Source organism: Pieris brassicae, chromosome 1 (genome assembly GCF_905147105.1).
Source record: "Pieris brassicae chromosome 1, ilPieBrab1.1, whole genome shotgun sequence".
NCBI classification, from domain to species: Eukaryota; Metazoa; Arthropoda; class Insecta; order Lepidoptera; family Pieridae; genus Pieris; species Pieris brassicae.
In genome coordinates, this window is record NC_059665.1 from 23,434,316 (window position 1) to 23,452,955 (window position 18,640).

Below are 18,640 nucleotides of genomic sequence, written 5' to 3' on the forward strand. Positions count from 1 at the left end.
AACCTAACTTCAGAGCAACGATCGGACTGCCTGATAACATTTATTAAGTGTACGTTCTTGATTGACATATATTTTGATAACGAGAAACGAGATATTATTGTAATCTTGACATTTATGTGGACTGAATTATTATAACGTTTATAATTCGTCTAGATCACTGGCATTTATTTATCATGCTTTTTATAATTGTATTTCGTGCTTTTTAGCTTTAGCATCTATATGCAGTAGAAGAAATGATAAACACTTCTCCCTCTGAGTTTTTTTATCGTTTGTACACAGAGTCATACTAAAGGCCTCAAATTGTAAATTAATGTTTGTCATAGTTAATAAGAAAATACATAAAAAATCTAGTGAAATCAATCGGAATTTAAAATAAAAACTTCAGTTAGAAGCTTTTAGCAATATTTTGAAAGGCACTTCTAAAAGCGATGATTTATGCAAGAAACGCCGGGGAATTTGTTCAACAGCTCAGTAACGTTTGAATAAAATATCACAAGTATTCAGCACTCGCAAAAGCTATTGGCCGGCTACACACAAGATTAATTCACTACGGTAAGCTTTGCGTGTCAAATCGACCAAAGTCAGCAATCATCAAATATCCTAACTGTGTAAACTATTTGTACGAAATGGGTGTTTAAGTAGACACATATTTTAAAAGCATCAACACTTTGAATGAATTTTTCACCTATATATGTTCTTTGAGAGTGTTGGTGCTATACATTCAGTTTAAAACCTAGCCACCGGAGAATCGCAGCCAAACTGTTCTACACATGGCTAATTAAACGCCTCGTGCAAAGCATAACATCTGTGTAGCAGCCTCGGGCAGATGTTTTCACTACTTTGAAACTAAAGCCAATCGAGAACGTGCTACTAGTTCTCTATAGTTGACCGGTCCGATAAATATAGAGCAAATACAATTATTTAATGTCCAGTCATGCAGTGGTTCAAATTGTGATTGCCTGTAACTAATGATATAAATTCATAAGTATATTTTAATTCAAATGTCAACAGTTACCCGAATAATCTTACAATAATTTTGCATACCATTGGTTTGTCAGTTATAAGTGGTAATCAATTTTTTAATAAGAATTTATACAATTTATCCCACAGGGAAGTGCACCCTCACATTGTTTCTAACTAGTCTGGCCATAAATACTGTTACATAAAAACTTTTCTTCTTTTCCTTTTTTTTAATCACGTATTTTGAATTTGGAACATGTATATTATTTTAAAACCTGTAGATTTTGCGCCAATTCACACATTTTTCGTGTTCATTATCAAATTACAATATGGAATGGGGTGTTAAAGAAAACAGGATTACAATGATTGCCTTGCACAAAGTGGGTATGGAGCCGTTACTCATATTCTAGATACTTCTAAAGCATGGTATCAGCCGTACATTCGTATATCGTACTATCAACAGACTACAACTACACTTCGTTAGAACTACAAAGGCTGCTAATGCCAGAATTCGTGGAAACTCTATTAAGAAGCAACAAATCTTATCGCGAGAAATGAAGCGTCCCGCTAAGACTGTCGCGTATTATATAACAAGATCTGAAGCTTGGTGCTTATCGTCCATATACAGAGCATTCCCTAAATCAATCACAACGCCTTTTGTCGCGATACGCAGGTGAAAAGCGCAGAAATATCCTCATCACCGATGACAAAGGTTTCACGATTGAATAACACTACAATAAGGAAAATGATATAGTGTATGCTCATAGTTCTAAAGAAGCTGCTCAAGTGGTCGGAAAGGTACAACGTGGTCATCATCCTGCGTCAGTGATGGTTTCGTGGGGCGTGTCTTATCAAGGAGCCACAAAACCATTTTTTGCTGATACTTTAATAAATATGTAGGTATAAAATTTGATAATATTACATTTAAAAAACACATTGGCATTTGTAACAGGACTAGGTATATATTCAACATATTTGACAACACTCAGAAGGAACTAAGCAAACTTAATTAAAAGTTGCTAAAGTCATACTTAGCTGTAAATGTTCGCTTAGGTGATTCCCACATGCCCTTATTTGTATATAAGATACTCTGAGTGAATTGGTATAATTCCGAGACAAATAAGCCGCTGTCACATAATAAACGCTGAGTCGCGCGCTTTCTCGTTATAATTTTATGTATTATAAAGTCTATCCGGGCTTAAGCATTAGGGCTGTCTGTTCGTACCTCAAAAAAAATGAGAATTTAACAACACATTACATTTCATTTTGTTTTATTAAAATAATGAAGCAGACATTCAGTATGATTTTTGAGCATTCTGTCAATTTGTGTGAAAATCAGTTCTTTTTTAAAGATAAATATCAATTGTAAGCAAACGTTTATCACGTTATGGAACATCAGCACTTACTACACACTTTATAAGGGGATTAGTGCATAGAACTTCTCATCAATTAGGTCTCAATATAATTATACCGTTATTCAACAATACGACGTCATTATCCGTCTATGGGTTTAAAATACTTAACAGCTAAGCGTTTCTAAACCGTTTTTTAATGTAATAGTTAGTAAAAATATATTAATGAAATTAAACAATGTGATGTCCCTAACCCAGTTACCTTAACATGTACGAAGCTTCCAAATTACATGTTGCAATTATATAAAATTAGCTGGCAACGTCTAAAAACTTGGCTGCTTTATTCACGAAATTCCCTTCGCTGTGTTGCCGTAGTTTAAATTTTTACATGTTTCTAAAATTATTCACGAAGAGGCAAATTATTCATTATGCTTAAGATCTTCTGTAAACTTTTTGTATCTACTTTTACCAAATAACAAAAACACCGCGTCTAAAAATTGTATTATGTAAAAGCAACAGGTTATTGAAACTTATTCAGATTTTGATAATTCAATTCAAATTCAAACATCTTTATTATCCATCACTACCAGACATGTACTGTTTAGATCAGGATTCTGTGTTATGATATAACTATAATTGTGAAACCATCCCTCTGGCCACATTATGAGGTCGTGAGTCACCAATGACCGGATACGTTATGCTTTCGGATATGACGTAACGAACACTTGTGGATATGTGTTCCAACTGTACCAGTGAAAGTTGATCTTATTTTAACGATACCTCTTAATACATTGCCATGGTTGACCTCTATTATAGGACTAGTTGCCTTGGACAAGTAATAGTCAATCCTAAAACTGTTTCGACTAATAGCAAAGAAGCTTAGTTATTCTTGTTTTTGTTTTTAAAGCTACAATGTAGACATTAACTTAAATTAAGTATGTACTAACGTTGCTTTTTTTATTAGATTACTTGAATATAAGAATAAAATAATTTAACAAGACCTATGTTTGAACCATACTTTACAGGAATATTTTAGTATTTCCTGATTTTTTTCTACATCATTAGCATGTTACATCGTTTTATCAGCTATTACTAGGAATTACTTTCACGTACATTTAATTATGTAGATGCATTTTACGTAATAATTACTATAATTTATAATATTTAATATGCTAAATACATCTAACGTGTAAGAATAATAAATATTCTTAATGTTTTACGACAGTTTCTATCGAACAAATAATTTAAAACTGCTACTAAAATTTGTTTGAATTGTCTGTATGGTGCACGTGTGTATCATTAAATTTTGCTTTGTTAAACTTTTTAAGAGCTTAAAGCTTTGCAGTTGTTATATGCAGAACATGAAGCTACGGCGTATTATCGTTTATTTTTTTCTTAATTAAATAGCGACCTTTGTAAACATTACTTAACAACATTATCTAGTCTCACTTGTGTAAACGCATAACAATAGGAATCTTGACGGCCGTGAGAGTGGAACACGCTAATCTATTGAGAACGCGACACATGCCGAATATTACCACAACTTATTACTTTTAGACTCATTCCTTGATGAATTTTTTTCAATTCAAAATCAAATCTTTGGTAGTTTTGGAGAGTGGATTGGAGATAGATCTCCGGTCTTGGATAAATATTATTTATTTTGAAAACAATTAGATATAAGTATTCTATCACAGGATTATAAATAGTAATTTAAATTATAATAGTAGTAATTATTTCTTTCTAATTTGTTTTTCGATCAGATTAATAGAATAGACATTTATAGATTTATAAATAAATTACAGACAACTTTATATATGAAACCATTTCATCACCTTCACCTTGATTTGATTGACAATTTTACAAAAAGTTTACTTAATTTATATCAAACACAATCCGCTTAACTTACATTGTATAATGTATTCTGAGGAAGAAAGGTAAAACGGACAGAGTAAGGTCGTTATCCTCGTGTCTTGTCAAAGTTAAATGCGTAGTCTTTCTGCAAGACTAGAACAAAATCTGTACTCTACACGTAGGTATAAGTTTTACTAGTCCAAAATTATTATGTTTGTTAACCTACTTCTATAGGTCCCAATAGCCCCGAACTCCCATCCACCGAACCACTATACCAATGTGCTGGGCAGGTTGCGGATACTGCAGATATGGCGCTGTGTAAGCGTAAGCCTCCTACAATACCGAGCTCTGACCGTATATCAAAATATTAAAAGGATTTACAGAAAACTCTTTTATCTAATACATTAACAGTTTAAAGATTTCAATGATTATGTGGTTAAATATAATGTTTCTAAAAGGTCATTAATTATAAAAATATGTGTAATTATTATTTAAAATGCTGCTGACAGCACTTAAAATATGTTGACAAATATAAATACCATATAATTGGCAGTTATTTAGAACATTTATGCGAATTATCTAGTTTGCAGAATGTGAAACTTAAGAAATGGCAATATGAGCAACACTGCGATATTTTTTACTTAGCAAGTTTTAAGCACTTTAGGAGTAACTATAATTCCTACATATCCCATATTTCATTGTCACTAGCTGGATACGCATATTACTCATCACGAATCATGATTCGTCCTGCTGAGTTTTGATTGTCCAAGATATTTGATAGAAAGACACCAAGAAGTCAATAACACTCTATTGGAATATGAAAACTTTTTAGTTAGAGCTCAATAATCAAGTTTGTCAAGCAGAAAAAGTAATCAAAGAAAATATATCATAAAGTGTAGTTTGCAGACGGTCAGTCGATGTGTTCAACCTTCTTGCACTTGTGTAACAAACAAGCTATCTATATCCGTTAAAATTGGTCTTCAAATAGCCTTTCATCACACTTGTTTTGTTTTTAATCAAGTCTTATACGATCAGGTTGTAATGTAGTTTATAAGTAGCGGGTGCCGGAGTCTGCACACTAGAAAGTGTTTGGCTACCGAGTGTACTGTGTCAATATGAAGCTTACGGTTAGTGTACTGTGTTAGTTTTATCCTAATAAATGACATGTTTTTTGTAATATATATTAAACGATAAAATATCCTTTTTTCATAATAGATTGCAAAAGCCTTCGCGAAAATTATACACAGAGGCAAAGTTCCACAGAACTATTTTGCATAATGAATCATATGCTTAATAGTCATCAAATAATTATTATGAAATTTAAAAAATATATCTGTTTTAGTTAATCATCTTGCTAGTGGCAAGCAGTCAAGCCACCAAAGTAACCAGCTCTAAAAGTAAGGACAGAATAGGAGAGTTTGAAAAAGAGAAACGAGATTCGAATAGAAATAGTGGACTTGAGAAGAGAACGCCGCTGCTGCCCTCAGGTACCAAATTGTGTTGTATTATAATAAGAGGAAATGTTAGTATAGTAAGAACTTCTTGTACTAAGTTGTATTCTAAAAGTACTTAAATCGAGAGTAAGTTTAAATAAAATTATCCACTACAAAGAACGAGAAAATGGTTATTGTTTCCACATATTCAGCAAACTTACCTAATTTCTCGGTTTCACTTATTTTCAGTTTCATCTTCAGCCACTCCGGGTGTTGAGTATGCGAGTACCAAAGAAACACATTCCGATCAGTCACCAAGTCAGGTTAGTGTCACATCTTACCTTTTTGTTATTACGATAAAAAGCAACAACATTTGAAAGAATAAATATAAAAATTCTTACTAAAGAAAAGTCAAACCGATCATTGAACCGATTTTATACTGCTATTATATTAGAAATTGTTTTTATTAAAAATGTACTCTTTTATAGACGTATTTACAAAATAAATAAAAGACGTTTCACAAATCTAGACAATCTCATAATCTCGATACGAATTGGATCACTTGGTACAAATTTAATTTGTGTCCCTTCAATATCAACGAAACACAGGATGCGAACAGCAGTGCGGCATCTACTACTTAAACTGTTGAAATTTCCATAAGAATTAATCAAATTATGGAAAGATGGCTTGTCTTGTCTCTCTGATCTTGTTCGCCAAAAGTACAAAGTAAAACGAAAATTAGAATTAAATAATAATGGCATGAGGAACAAAGTGCTTACGTTAACCTATTAAACTAACAAAATGAATCTCGAAATAAGATATACTAGACTAGATGTCAATTTAAATTGGTGCTGGTATATCTTCGCTGTAAATTTATGTTTATCCTGTGACTATGTTCCGCAGAGACCGAAAAAATCATTTCTCCACATTTTCGGTCTATGCTGAAAGGTTTTAACATATATACGATCAATTAACCTCCAAAACTTGTGAAAATAGCCTTAATTACCCATATAACAACGATCAAATCAGACAATGCAATGCAAAAATATATATTTCATTGATTAGTTATAAATATAACAATTAGATATATTAGATTTATTTGTATAGATATGCAACTATTATTAAAAGATCGGGCGTTGCTTCCAAAGAGGAAACGATTACTCTCCGATCAAACACTTGATCCCAGAGTTACAAACTTGTATAACTTAGCCATTGCGACGGCATTATTTTTATTGATTAAATTAAAAATACGAATTATTTGGCCTACGATTCTATATGAATTATGTAATTAAGCCGAATATTGTTTGTATTAATATTGGGTAATAATTAACCTGCTCTACTATCATTTTTATCTGTCCACTTATGTCATGTGCATGATGCAATTACTGGTTAAAATAACTGCTTTCTGCCGGGAGCTTACGTAAACTTAACATATTCTTAACGTCTTGATAAGGATATCCAACCAGTACATGACTCGTAAATTTAATGAATACATTTGGAAAGACCTAACGACTGTCTCTTTTAATTAACAGCGATTAAGTTATGAAACTTGCATGAGAAATTAATATTGTAATATAATTGCAGATTTGAAAGTAATACATAAATGTATATGTCACTTACCTTGTCCTTCAAACATCAATTCGACGTTATTTTTTCGTATACACATACACATTGAACATAGTCGTCAAAGCTGCGCCCACTTTCTGTGGACCGATTTGGACGATCGAATACTGTTTAGTATATTTTGAAGTCAGTTTTTATTTAATTATAATAGTTAGAACTTTGTTTTTATATTATTTTTTCGTCTTCTTCGTCGCAGTAATTGCAGAGGAAGTAGAATGCAAAAAGTTCGGAACACACGAGAGTAGTAGCAATAGATAAGTCCCACGACACTGCACAATGACACTAATTGTAATGTTTCCTAAGAGTTATTAGTCGTATTGTAATGATTACGGAAAACAAGCGTTTTATAATTTTTTGGTCATTCTATTCAAAACTGAGTACACTTATTTCATGTAATTTTTAATTATTCACTACTGACAAAACCTAATTTCATTTTCCACTGAAGAACCACAACAAAACCTAGTCATCAACTCATTGTTTTGATTTATTGGATTCCATCAGCAATTGGTTTCAACGTCAATTTACTTTGGGTATGCCGAAAGCTTGAACTAAATTAAAAATACAGTAAAATTGAAGCGAGGTGTCGGCAGCTGCCACTACGGACTATTTATCGAATTCGCATTTTCATACTTTCCATTTTGTCGTTAGTGTTAATGCCGTTTTCTGAATCATATTCAGTGACAGGCTGCGACATCACTTAACGTCAATTGTGCCTCCTGCTTCTTTTCTTTCTTTAGAGAGATACTTTGATTTGGTTAAAGTGTTTAGGAAGCATTTATTTGGAATGAACTCAGCGACCACTTTCTGAATTTCCGTTTAATTCCTCAAAACTGGTTTAGGCGTCCATTGATAAGTGATATAACTTTACTTTACATTAAATTATGTAACTCTAAATGAGTACAACAAGTTTTTATACAACACGTAATCAGAGCTGTTATCGGCCATTCTCTTTATACTTGTGAATGTGAAGGAAAATAAGCGGTAGGGCGAATATTTTGATTTTTTATCGTAAATTCGCACGCATTGATCTAATCGTTATATTAAACTCTGTATTCGATATTCTAATTGTCGTCAAGAAAATATTTAGGTGTTTTCTGTGACTTATCTGAAGCTTTTAATAGTGTCCAACACGAGACCTTAATCGGGAAGCTCCCCCACTATGGCATGAAGAATACCGCACTGAATCTTCTGAATTCCTACTTACACGATAGGAGTCAGAACTCAGAAGGTTGAAGTGAATGATAAGAGGTCCTTTGAGTCGGCAGTAGATGAAGCCGTACGACATGGTTCAATTCTTGGCCTCTTTCTTATTAACATAAATAATCTACCTTTCATGATAGAGAAAAACATCAGATAATATTGCTTGCTGATGATAAAACCTTGATTTTCAAAATCAAGCGATGAGAAACAAATTTTGACGATGTGATCAATACTCTGCTCGCTTTAATCTGCATGATACAACTGTATTTCTTGAAATTACCATGTTTAGTGGTCCCATCATATTAACGGATTGGCGAAGAGACTGTATTCTGCATCTTACAGGGTTAAAAAGATTCCCTCAGTAACTGATGTCGATACAGCTACACTTAATTTATTTTAGTTACTTTCACAGCTTTCCATCTATGGCTTATTATTATGGGGTCATGCTGCTAATGTCGAAACCATTTTCATCGTGCAGAGGGCTATTCGTGCAGTCTATCATTTAAAATGTAGGCAATCTTTGAGAGATAAATTCAAGGAAATTAATAACTTACCTTTCCCCCGAAATATATTTATGAAAATATTATGTATGTAAACAAAAATAGTGATAAGTTTACTAGAATAAAACATACGCACAATGTTAATACTCGGAACAAACGCAGGCTGCAATTTCCGCGTACTAGACTATCTAAAGTTAGTAATTATTTTTTGGGAAAAGGGATTCTTTTCTTTAATAAATTTAAGAAAAGCAGTGTAAAAAGGCTTAAGTTACCGTACATCTAGTTGATAGAAGGGCCTGGGGCTAGTGCTTGACAGGCTACTTCTAATTAATTTGCAACATTTGTCTTAAAACAGGTTTTGTGTAGTGTAGTGTCCTAATATTTCGGCACCACTTGCTGTCTTGTGATTATTTTTTAGTCTTTCGTACTTGCTGTGTTGTGGTGCTGTTTTCTCGTACCACCCCGTCCGTCCCGTACCGCTTGTTGAGCCTGGAGGTAGGGAGATGCGTAACATGCGCACTAGGTTTAGTTTTGTTAGACATGTTTACTCAAATATGACTGGGGCGGTGGTGTTGTGTGACGGGTCGTTTAATTCCCCTTAAATATTTATTTATTACATAAATACATACATTATCCGTATAGACTATGCGAATTTTTGCCAAATTAAACACATAATATTATATACACAATATCGTTACTGTAAATTCACTCTGCGAACATATACATATGTTGCTAGTGTCGGAAACAGCATTCAGTAGCCACAAAACTAAATCCAGCCGTCTCCCATCACTATTAAACACCGACATACTTGAGTGAATTCACTGAACGACAAGAAAAATTCAAAATATTGTTTAACGTTTACACTACTTGAATTTAAGTTAAAATCCCTTAATAATGTTTATATTTAACACGCAACAATTCACCTATTCGGAAAAATTAAATATATTCTGGATCACGCGTTTTCCGCGGTAAATACACCGCACAACATAAGAATAAACATTTATCAATTAAGGGAACCGACGCGGAAACTAATTCAAACGAACACTGATCGACGTTGATATCTTTCGGTTCTTTCACACGTCGCAACCACAGTTCACGCGTGGCCACTAGAAGCACGCCACCTTGTTTTCTTCCATCCGTCCGGTCGCATCTTAGGATTTGATACCTCGCGGGCGGAACATCATTACATCCCGTTTCCGTTATGGCTACTATCGACGTTCAGTGCTTCCATATCCCTTATAACTTTATTTAACTTGGTTCGGAAGCCTCTAGCATTGTGATAAAAAAAAGAAAACTTATACAGTCTCTGTTTTATTTTTTGGCATCCGACAACAAAACCATTGCCTACACTCGGTGTTCACAGGTCCTACTTCCGGTGAATATAACTCTTCATACACCGATTCCGATACCGCAACAATAAACGAGGCATATTCCTTTGCTTTTTCGGACTAAATCTTAATAACCTTAACGTCCACTTAAATGACACATATTCCTTTTACATACAATTTCAATTTTGCCTCCGTAGTATCTAAACTTAATCACCTTGCTTCTTTCTTTAATTAGCCGGTATTTATAATGATTCCAGATTTCTTCCACGAAGTACCTCAGGATTTCTAACATACTCAATGTTTGCGAAGCACTGGTAATCTAACTCGCTATAGTCGTAGTTTGGTTACTAACTCTCAAATCGCCAGCCGCTTCGCTTACCAACGTCGGTTTCCTGGAGTCTTTTTTATTGTGATGTGTGTGGGTAGCGGTCTTGCCTTACCCTTTTTTGATATCTTCTTTTTGTTCTGTATTTATACCAACACTTTGGGAAGCACAACACGCACAGGTATATTCACGCTCATAATGTGATACTGTCATGCACCCTTTTTTCTTGAAACTCGAGATATTGTATATTGAGTTGATTCAACTCCGTTTGTGTGGACATGCTTCCTGCATATAGTTAAGTGCCTTTGCTTGGTTATCCAATTGCTTTAGAACTTCAAATATAAAATCCCGGAACTTCGACAATAAAATAAAATCCTTTTATATCTTTAAAACACCACGTCTGCTGCTTTTCGTCGGGCTCCTCTTTTTTGTTTACGCTTTTTGAGTCCGAAGATATCCTCCGGAGATGGAGAAGTATCCTCCCTTTCTTCACCACAAACGAAACAACTACATCGTAGACATTTTATATATAATATGGATGAGTAAAACTATGGCTCGCTCACACGCGTCATGCTTGTGAACAGGTTCCGCTTCCGGAATCTAGATTGGGAGGTTTCCGTTCATTTTTGTAATTTAATACAAATAAAGAGTGAACCGTATCTCCCTCCTTTTTGCTTTCTTCTAACTATGATTGCCACAGTCATTTTGTTTGATGGTTTGATATTTTAAAAGGGTACCGAGAGTTTGTTACGCCGGCTTTTTCTCTCGGCCTCTGTCTTCTTTGCCAATGAGTAGGCATACGATACAAATTTAATGACGTGAAATAAGTGGTACCTGTATCTTAATTTCCATAATAAACATAATAATCTATATATATAAAATACTCGTGTTCGTCGTTCTCGTTCCCATACTCCTCCGAAACGGCTCGACCAATGTTTATGAATTATTTAATGCATATTCAGTAAGTCTGAGAATCGGCTACTATCTATCTTTTAAACCCCTAAGTGATAAGGGGTGTCAACAAAAAAATATTTTATTAATTTTTTAGACAATTTTTTATGTTTTTATTTTTTTATGATACAGGATACAAAAATACATACAACCCTTAGTTGTCACCCCTCTACGATCAACCCCTATTTTTATTAAACTAAAAAATGTTTCCTGGAAATAATATACATGGCAAAACGACGTTTGCCGGGTCAGCTAGTAATAATCTATATTTTTTAAATTCTATTGTTGCTAGAACGGTGCATTTAGTCTTTAGGTATGTATAAATATAAATCTGAAACAATGACTGCTTAATACTAGTACATTATTATCAGAAGAGATATACAATGCTTTCGGACAGAAACCTAATTAAAAATAATTTCTTTCTGTATGGAAAATTAATTGAAATTTTCATAATCTTCTGACAATTTATCCAACAAAGGTGACACCTAATAAGAGAGTGAAGTACGTTATGTAACAAGTAAATTACTTGTTTTAATTTGATGTAGCAAATGATGAAATTCTTCACAGCGGCAAATGTCATTAACAATGATATATCGCCGTATGAGTTGCTTCTTGGCTTAATGTTTTAATTTAATTAACAAACAAATGTTATGTTGTATTTAGATGGATGGTTACATTCATTTGTTGCCAAAGAATCAAAATTTTCTCTGCTAAAAGATAGATAACGTCTTCAATCGTATCTTGTATGTGCTCAAACTCGTGTGTCTGACCTTTATCACGATATTATAATAGAACTGTAAAATATAGGCTTTTTAAGTCTTATTTTGGTTTGAAGGAATACCGACTGCATGAAAATTAAGCAACTATCATGGGTTAAATATGATACTAAACTGTAGTAATTATGTACGTTCATATTTCATATAATGACCGAAAAAGTATATTTATTAACGAATAGATTAGATCAGATCAGATCTGTGTGCTTAAAATAATACATTAACAAATACATATAAAGACGTTTGAAACTACAGACAATAGTTGCAATTCTCTTCGCTTTTCTTCTTTTAACTGCTTTTAAATTGAAAGTCACTTTTTACTCTCTTCATACAAATCACCCCGTAGACTGCTCTACTTACAGTCCGGCCTATTAACAGTGTTTTACTTGATCCATAAAAAAATTAAGCGCCTTATAGAATTAAACATGCAACAGCATTTATACTACATATGGAAAAAGAAAATACGTGAACACAGTAACAGTATATATTGTTTTCACGTCAACTGACACGTCCTGCGCCTTCAGCGAAAAATAAAATCGGAAAATTGGTCCTTCGCCGAAATATATATACATATGTGTTGACTAATACTATGTGCACTCTTCCTATCACGTATAACATTCTTCACATCACTTCAAATGTTTCTGTAAGTTCTCAGTAAAAATCAATACAATATTATTAAGTATAGTTTACCAGCTGTTATGTGCGACAGTTCTCTTGTCTCGTTAACTTTAAGGCGCCAATTATAAGTTTATAAATTGCTTGTTCAACGTTTGTATTAGCCCATCGGGACCTGACTTGAGAAGTTCTACGAGTGTTCTATTTTGCCATATTAATTTTATACATATGATCTATCCATTGAATATTATATGTAATGGTATAATCGCAAACTACAATATCTAAAAACTTGTAATGTACATATTATCATTAAATATACAATATAAATGTTATGTTGATGTTATAACGAACCTCCTTATTCACGTCACTTGAAACATTTTCTTGCTATAAAAAGAGAGTCAAAGTGTGATATAATAATAGTTTTCGTTCGTTTGCATTTTAAAACGATTGCACTATAAATAGTTGGCAAAATGTAGGTTTGCCTGTCACGGTGTCGGCTCCCAATTCCCCGCCGGAGACTGTAATCACGACGTTATTTATAGCTTCCAGCTCATCTATTCTACCATTTTCAACGATTTATAAAATTCCGATTGACTATTCATTTCACTAAAGTGGCTCTTGCAATATAACAGCGAAAATCTCACCGTTACCTGCGGTAGGTAATTGGTACCAGTTAGGTAGATATATGTAAATTAATTTGATTAATGAATTTTATAACTTCTCGATAATTAATAAAAAATTTGAAAATGTGTATTATATTTTTATTACTATTAGTAGAAGCCTAATATTTTATATCTAAGGAGGATTTCCCTCTCGGCTAGCTATCCTTCATAATTGTGACACTAATCGGCTTATCGACGGAGGGTGTTAATGGGGAGCTGGGGGGAGGTGGGGGGGGGTTATACCTCTTTCGTGGGCGCTGCGGTACATTATCTTTATGCTTTTAACCTAGGATTTTATTAAGTTTTAGGGCTTAAGAAATCATTTACCGTTCATATGGTTATTTATAATTGTTTCATTACCGCACACACAAAAATAAATAATTTCAAATCTTATTTCATTTAGCATTTTTTCAGCAGCTGAAATAATAAAAGGCTATGTTTTTTTTCCAGCAAATATACGCAACCCCAGTACCTCAACTTTCAAAGATATCAGATGTCCTAGCGCAAGGTGGACCCTTCCAAGCCGCCATTGCAAACCAACTCTACTCTCCTGTATCCATCTACCAACCAAGGGTAAGATTGACCTTGACTAAACGTATATTTTATATTACAAACAACTATCATTTGTTCAATACATCAATCTTCACAGATAATATTGCTTTATAACTGATGTGTTAGATTATTTATTGTACTTAATTATTGTTACTTCATCTTTGCAGTTCCCAACTTACGAAGTTTCACCGCCTGTGCCGTCCCAATTGGCGTATGCGGAACACTCCATTCAGCCCCAGAACATTGAATCAATACCGAAGGCTAACTTACCCGCCAATTACCAACCACAAATTTTTCAGCAATACGAATCTTCGGTACCCCAACCGATACCGGCTAACTACCAACAAACAACTTCTCCCATATCCAACCAGCCGATCAACTATCAACAACCGTCGATTCAGTATCAACAGTACACCCCAGATCAACTCCAGTACGTTCAAGAATCTATTCAACCCCAAACAGCGTATCGTCAAGAGTTACCAGTTACCTATCAGGGAGAGCAAGCCAGACCGGAACCACAACCTGTTACTCAAAATATCCAACAGGTACAATATTTATAATCTTTTATCAAAAAAACATCAATCAGTTGATGCGTTATAAAAGTGAAACTAATATAGTGACAGTTTCCCCCAAATTCCCCCAAACCCAATTGATTTATAATATATTTTTATTACAGACGTACACACCACAATCATCACAAGGTGCCATAAGCTACGCCTCTTTTGCACAGAACCAACATGACCAACTAGCGCAAAAACAACAACACTCGCAGTATCAACCACAACCCCAACAACTTATCAAGTATCAGCTACAGCACCAACCAATTCAGTATCAACTTCCTCAAGTACAACAACCTCAATACCAAGCGCAACCACAGCAATATCAGGTACAGCAGTATGAAGCTCCACAGCTCCAAATCCAACCACAACCTTATCAACAGTACCAGCAAAGCGAGGGAAGAGTGCAATATCAACCGCAACTTCCGCCTCTTCAAATTCAGCCTTATCAGCCACAATATGTCAAGTCTAAACAGAGTGAGAAACAGGCGTACTTCAAGCAGTTGCAGCAACCAGCAGTCATACAACAAATTCAAGCCCAACTTCAGCCACAGCCTGCCCAAACGAAGCTAGCCCAGCAATACTCACAGACGCCCGGACAAAACTCCGGCTATGCTGGTCAAGTCGCATTACCGACATTTCCCCCGGTACAATACTTTGGAAAATTTGCACACTCTATTTTTGGTCAACAGTAGTACAGTTCAGTTCTGATTTACTGTTTATAAAAAATGCCAAAAAGTTGTGCTAATTGATTATCAATACAGCCATTGTAGTTATCAATAAATGGCCAAGCTAATTTAGTTTTAAATGAAACGATAAAAGCTTACAAATGCTAAGTAGTCCCAATCGTATTCGAAAAGATTTCGTATAACAATTGAATTCTCAAACTGTCAATTTAAAATAATAAATTATTTTGTATAATTATAATTACAGTATTTAAACATTTAAGTATATTTTTGTTTTATTACATCATTTTTCCAGACGCTTTGCGCAAGGAATGGGTTGTTTCAAACCTTTTCAAGTAAATTTAACATCCATTTCCGTTATGACGTTATTCCGCACAACACAAGTCCTTGAAACCCTTTTTATTAGGGTTCAGATAAGCCTCGCTTACACCATATTCTATAACACTAGAAGTAGTCACCCATACACTTAGGTTGTACCGCTGTTTTGATGCAAAGTATACAATGAATCGCATTCCAACAGTAATATGTATTCTTAACTAACTCTATGCATCCGATCTTCGCAAACATCACTTCGGGTTTGAATAGTGCATTTGTCAACGTTAGAGAGCTTTTTAATATTCGAAGATGTAAATCTAGTACCAGTATTAAGCAGAATGTAAACGCGGCATGCAATAAGCGAGGATGAAAATATAATTTTGATGCTAATTGTACGCGACCCTCGACACAATGGATCTTGTAGAATATCATTTGCTAACCAATTTTCGAGGATCCCGCGTCTTAAGCGTAATCACATTTATCATGAACATTTTATAAATATGTTAAGACTAATGACGATAGGTTTCTTTCATAATATATAGATACATTTATCTATTTTGATGGTAGTGCCTTAGACTTACATGTTGTTTCCTTTATGGAATAGTTCATAAAGCAAATAACTTGTATATTTATTAATTGGGATTTATATATTTATGCAGGCTCTTACGAGCTGACTTTGTTCTCGAACGTAACGAACGGTAAAGCACAGCTGTTCAATAATTCACCGTCCCAGAGCGAACCTTTCATGCAAATGAGTTGATCGCGAGGTCACTTTGGCCTCGCGTCTACATGTCACATTCCTCGATCTGAAATATTAACACCATATAAATCATTACTATCTCACAATATAATATAAGATTTTTTTATTAAAACACATATTTTTATTTACCGGGCCCAAAAAAGTACAGCCATTTTTAGTGGGTGCATTGCGAGCTTTTGAGGTAGGTGTATACTCCAACATTGAAGAGATACTTGTCTCTCAGGGAAAACCCCCACAGGGAGTTGATTCCACAGTTTTTCTACTCAACGTGTACTCGAACGAAAACTTGCTCGTAATGTAAAAGAAAACAGCGGCTTAGATCACAACCGCGACGTGTGTCCGGCACAGAAGACTGATTTATTTACAAATTCTTTGATAATAATAGGTAAACACAAAGATCTTTATTAAAGACTTTCAAGCCTACTTACTTATCAGTTTTAACGGTAATTCGATCAAATAACTTCTAGCTGTCATTAATTTACAATGCATTTACAATTTATAAGATATCGGATCCAAAACTAGCTTCAAATTAATTCTTGTCAATGCCGAATTTTTTATCACAGCCATTAAAGTTGCGTTTTGTTAACAGATTGAATTGAAAAATAAATATAAATAAAGTAAAAGTATATTCTATTAATAGCCTCAAAACCAAAGAATGCTTCCTTGAACGACCAATTATTTTATTTGCTTACGATTAGAAGAGAAAATAAAATTTCAAATTAATTAATATTACTCAACAAAAATGTTTGCAATAGATTCAACTGAAATCAAGTCAGCATGCAATGCAAATATGCCATGTACGCGAATAACTAACTAACTAACTAGGTAATAATGGAATGGAACGTTAAACGTTAACGTTCTTAGGTTAAAATATCGTAACTAAAACAAAATAGTCAATCTGAATATTCTATTATCTCTAACAAAATTTAAGTCACGTTTTAATCGCTTTATTAAGAGCCACAAAATCACAATATGGCCTTATCCAAAGCTTAGCGGCCAATCATTATATAAAACAAAAGGCGAAAATATAGCATTAGTATTCTCGATATTGTGAATTTCGCCGTAAGTAAACTCATATTTTTATTTTAGTGATTATTATTCTAAAGTATGTTGTTAGTGTTCATATAAGCTTAAGCTTTGTTGTTAAATTAATAAATTGAAGATTTCAAGACTGATCGAAAATAGTTGGTTCAATTTAACACACGTGGAGATTTAGGAAACACACAAATGCACCTACTTTACTGGAAGAGTTTTCCGACTTTGTTTTAACTACTATTTTTTTTTTTTTTTTATTTTTTATTTATTTACACTTCGTTACACCACAAAATATTACTAGTGTACTCAATATAGTACACCTAATCGTTGGGCAATTACATAAAGTGACAATACACTTTTGTCTATAAAATAAGAGATTAAACTCTCAAACTGAGAACAAGCCGCAACAATGGAGATTATTTTCATCGGCAGCGTGTCAACGTGTCACGGGAGTGACACATGTCTCTCCGACACTCAATAAGCATTCCAACGTTATTGCTTCGACTTCAGAACAATTTACGCGTCAAATGTTCTCTTGTATTGAGTTACCGAACGATTTGCTAAAGGTTCGTAACTTCATTGAAAGGGTTCATTTCTTTAATCTTTTTGCGTAGTTTGAATGATACGGGTGCCTGACGGTTACTGCCCAACTGTCCATCTATCTTCACTTAATAATGAAGATAAAAAAGAAAATAGACATTTAGTGCCATTTAACGTTATCATGGTTTAATTTTCATGCATAAATGTCCAATGTCAGTCGGAGCCACCGTCAACGGAGGATAAACATTAATCAGTAAATCGCTTATTAATAATGCATTTTAACGTCACGCTGGCACTTGAGAGCACTTGTTTTTAAACATAACTGCATTTGGTTTGTTCTAGATGCAGTTCTGCCTCATATTTCTTCTTATCATCACTCACGTGTTTCCAGTGACACCAGCGCCAAATGAGGTATTAGCAAAAAAGACCTTACGCCAGAAAAAAGCGCACACCTATCCCTATCAATATCAAATATTGGTTCCCAGCCTGCAAGTCATACCAATTCATGGAAACCGCTGGAACGAGAATAAGCTTAACTTGGTGCCAATTCATGAGCTGGTGGCGGTTAACCAACTTTCAGTTATTCCGCTCCAGAGAAAGGATCCCGTATATCAGTACCACG

The 18,640-nt window shown here is 34.1% G+C and overlaps 1 protein-coding gene across 1 annotated transcript; it reads left to right on the forward strand.

Annotated features, from left to right (window-relative positions):
• The first annotated feature begins 5,262 nt into the window (after positions 1-5,262).
• On the forward strand, positions 5,263-15,519 carry LOC123711488 (chromatin modification-related protein eaf-1-like). The gene is made up of 6 exons (XM_045664102.1): positions 5,263-5,290; positions 5,506-5,650; positions 5,846-5,919; positions 14,024-14,146; positions 14,293-14,670; positions 14,802-15,519. Exons 1-6 carry the CDS (start codon positions 5,279-5,281, stop codon positions 15,375-15,377), a joined length of 1,308 nt encoding a protein of 435 aa, XP_045520058.1. The 5' UTR covers positions 5,263-5,278; the 3' UTR covers positions 15,378-15,519.
• Positions 15,520-18,640: the final 3,121 nt, after the last annotated feature.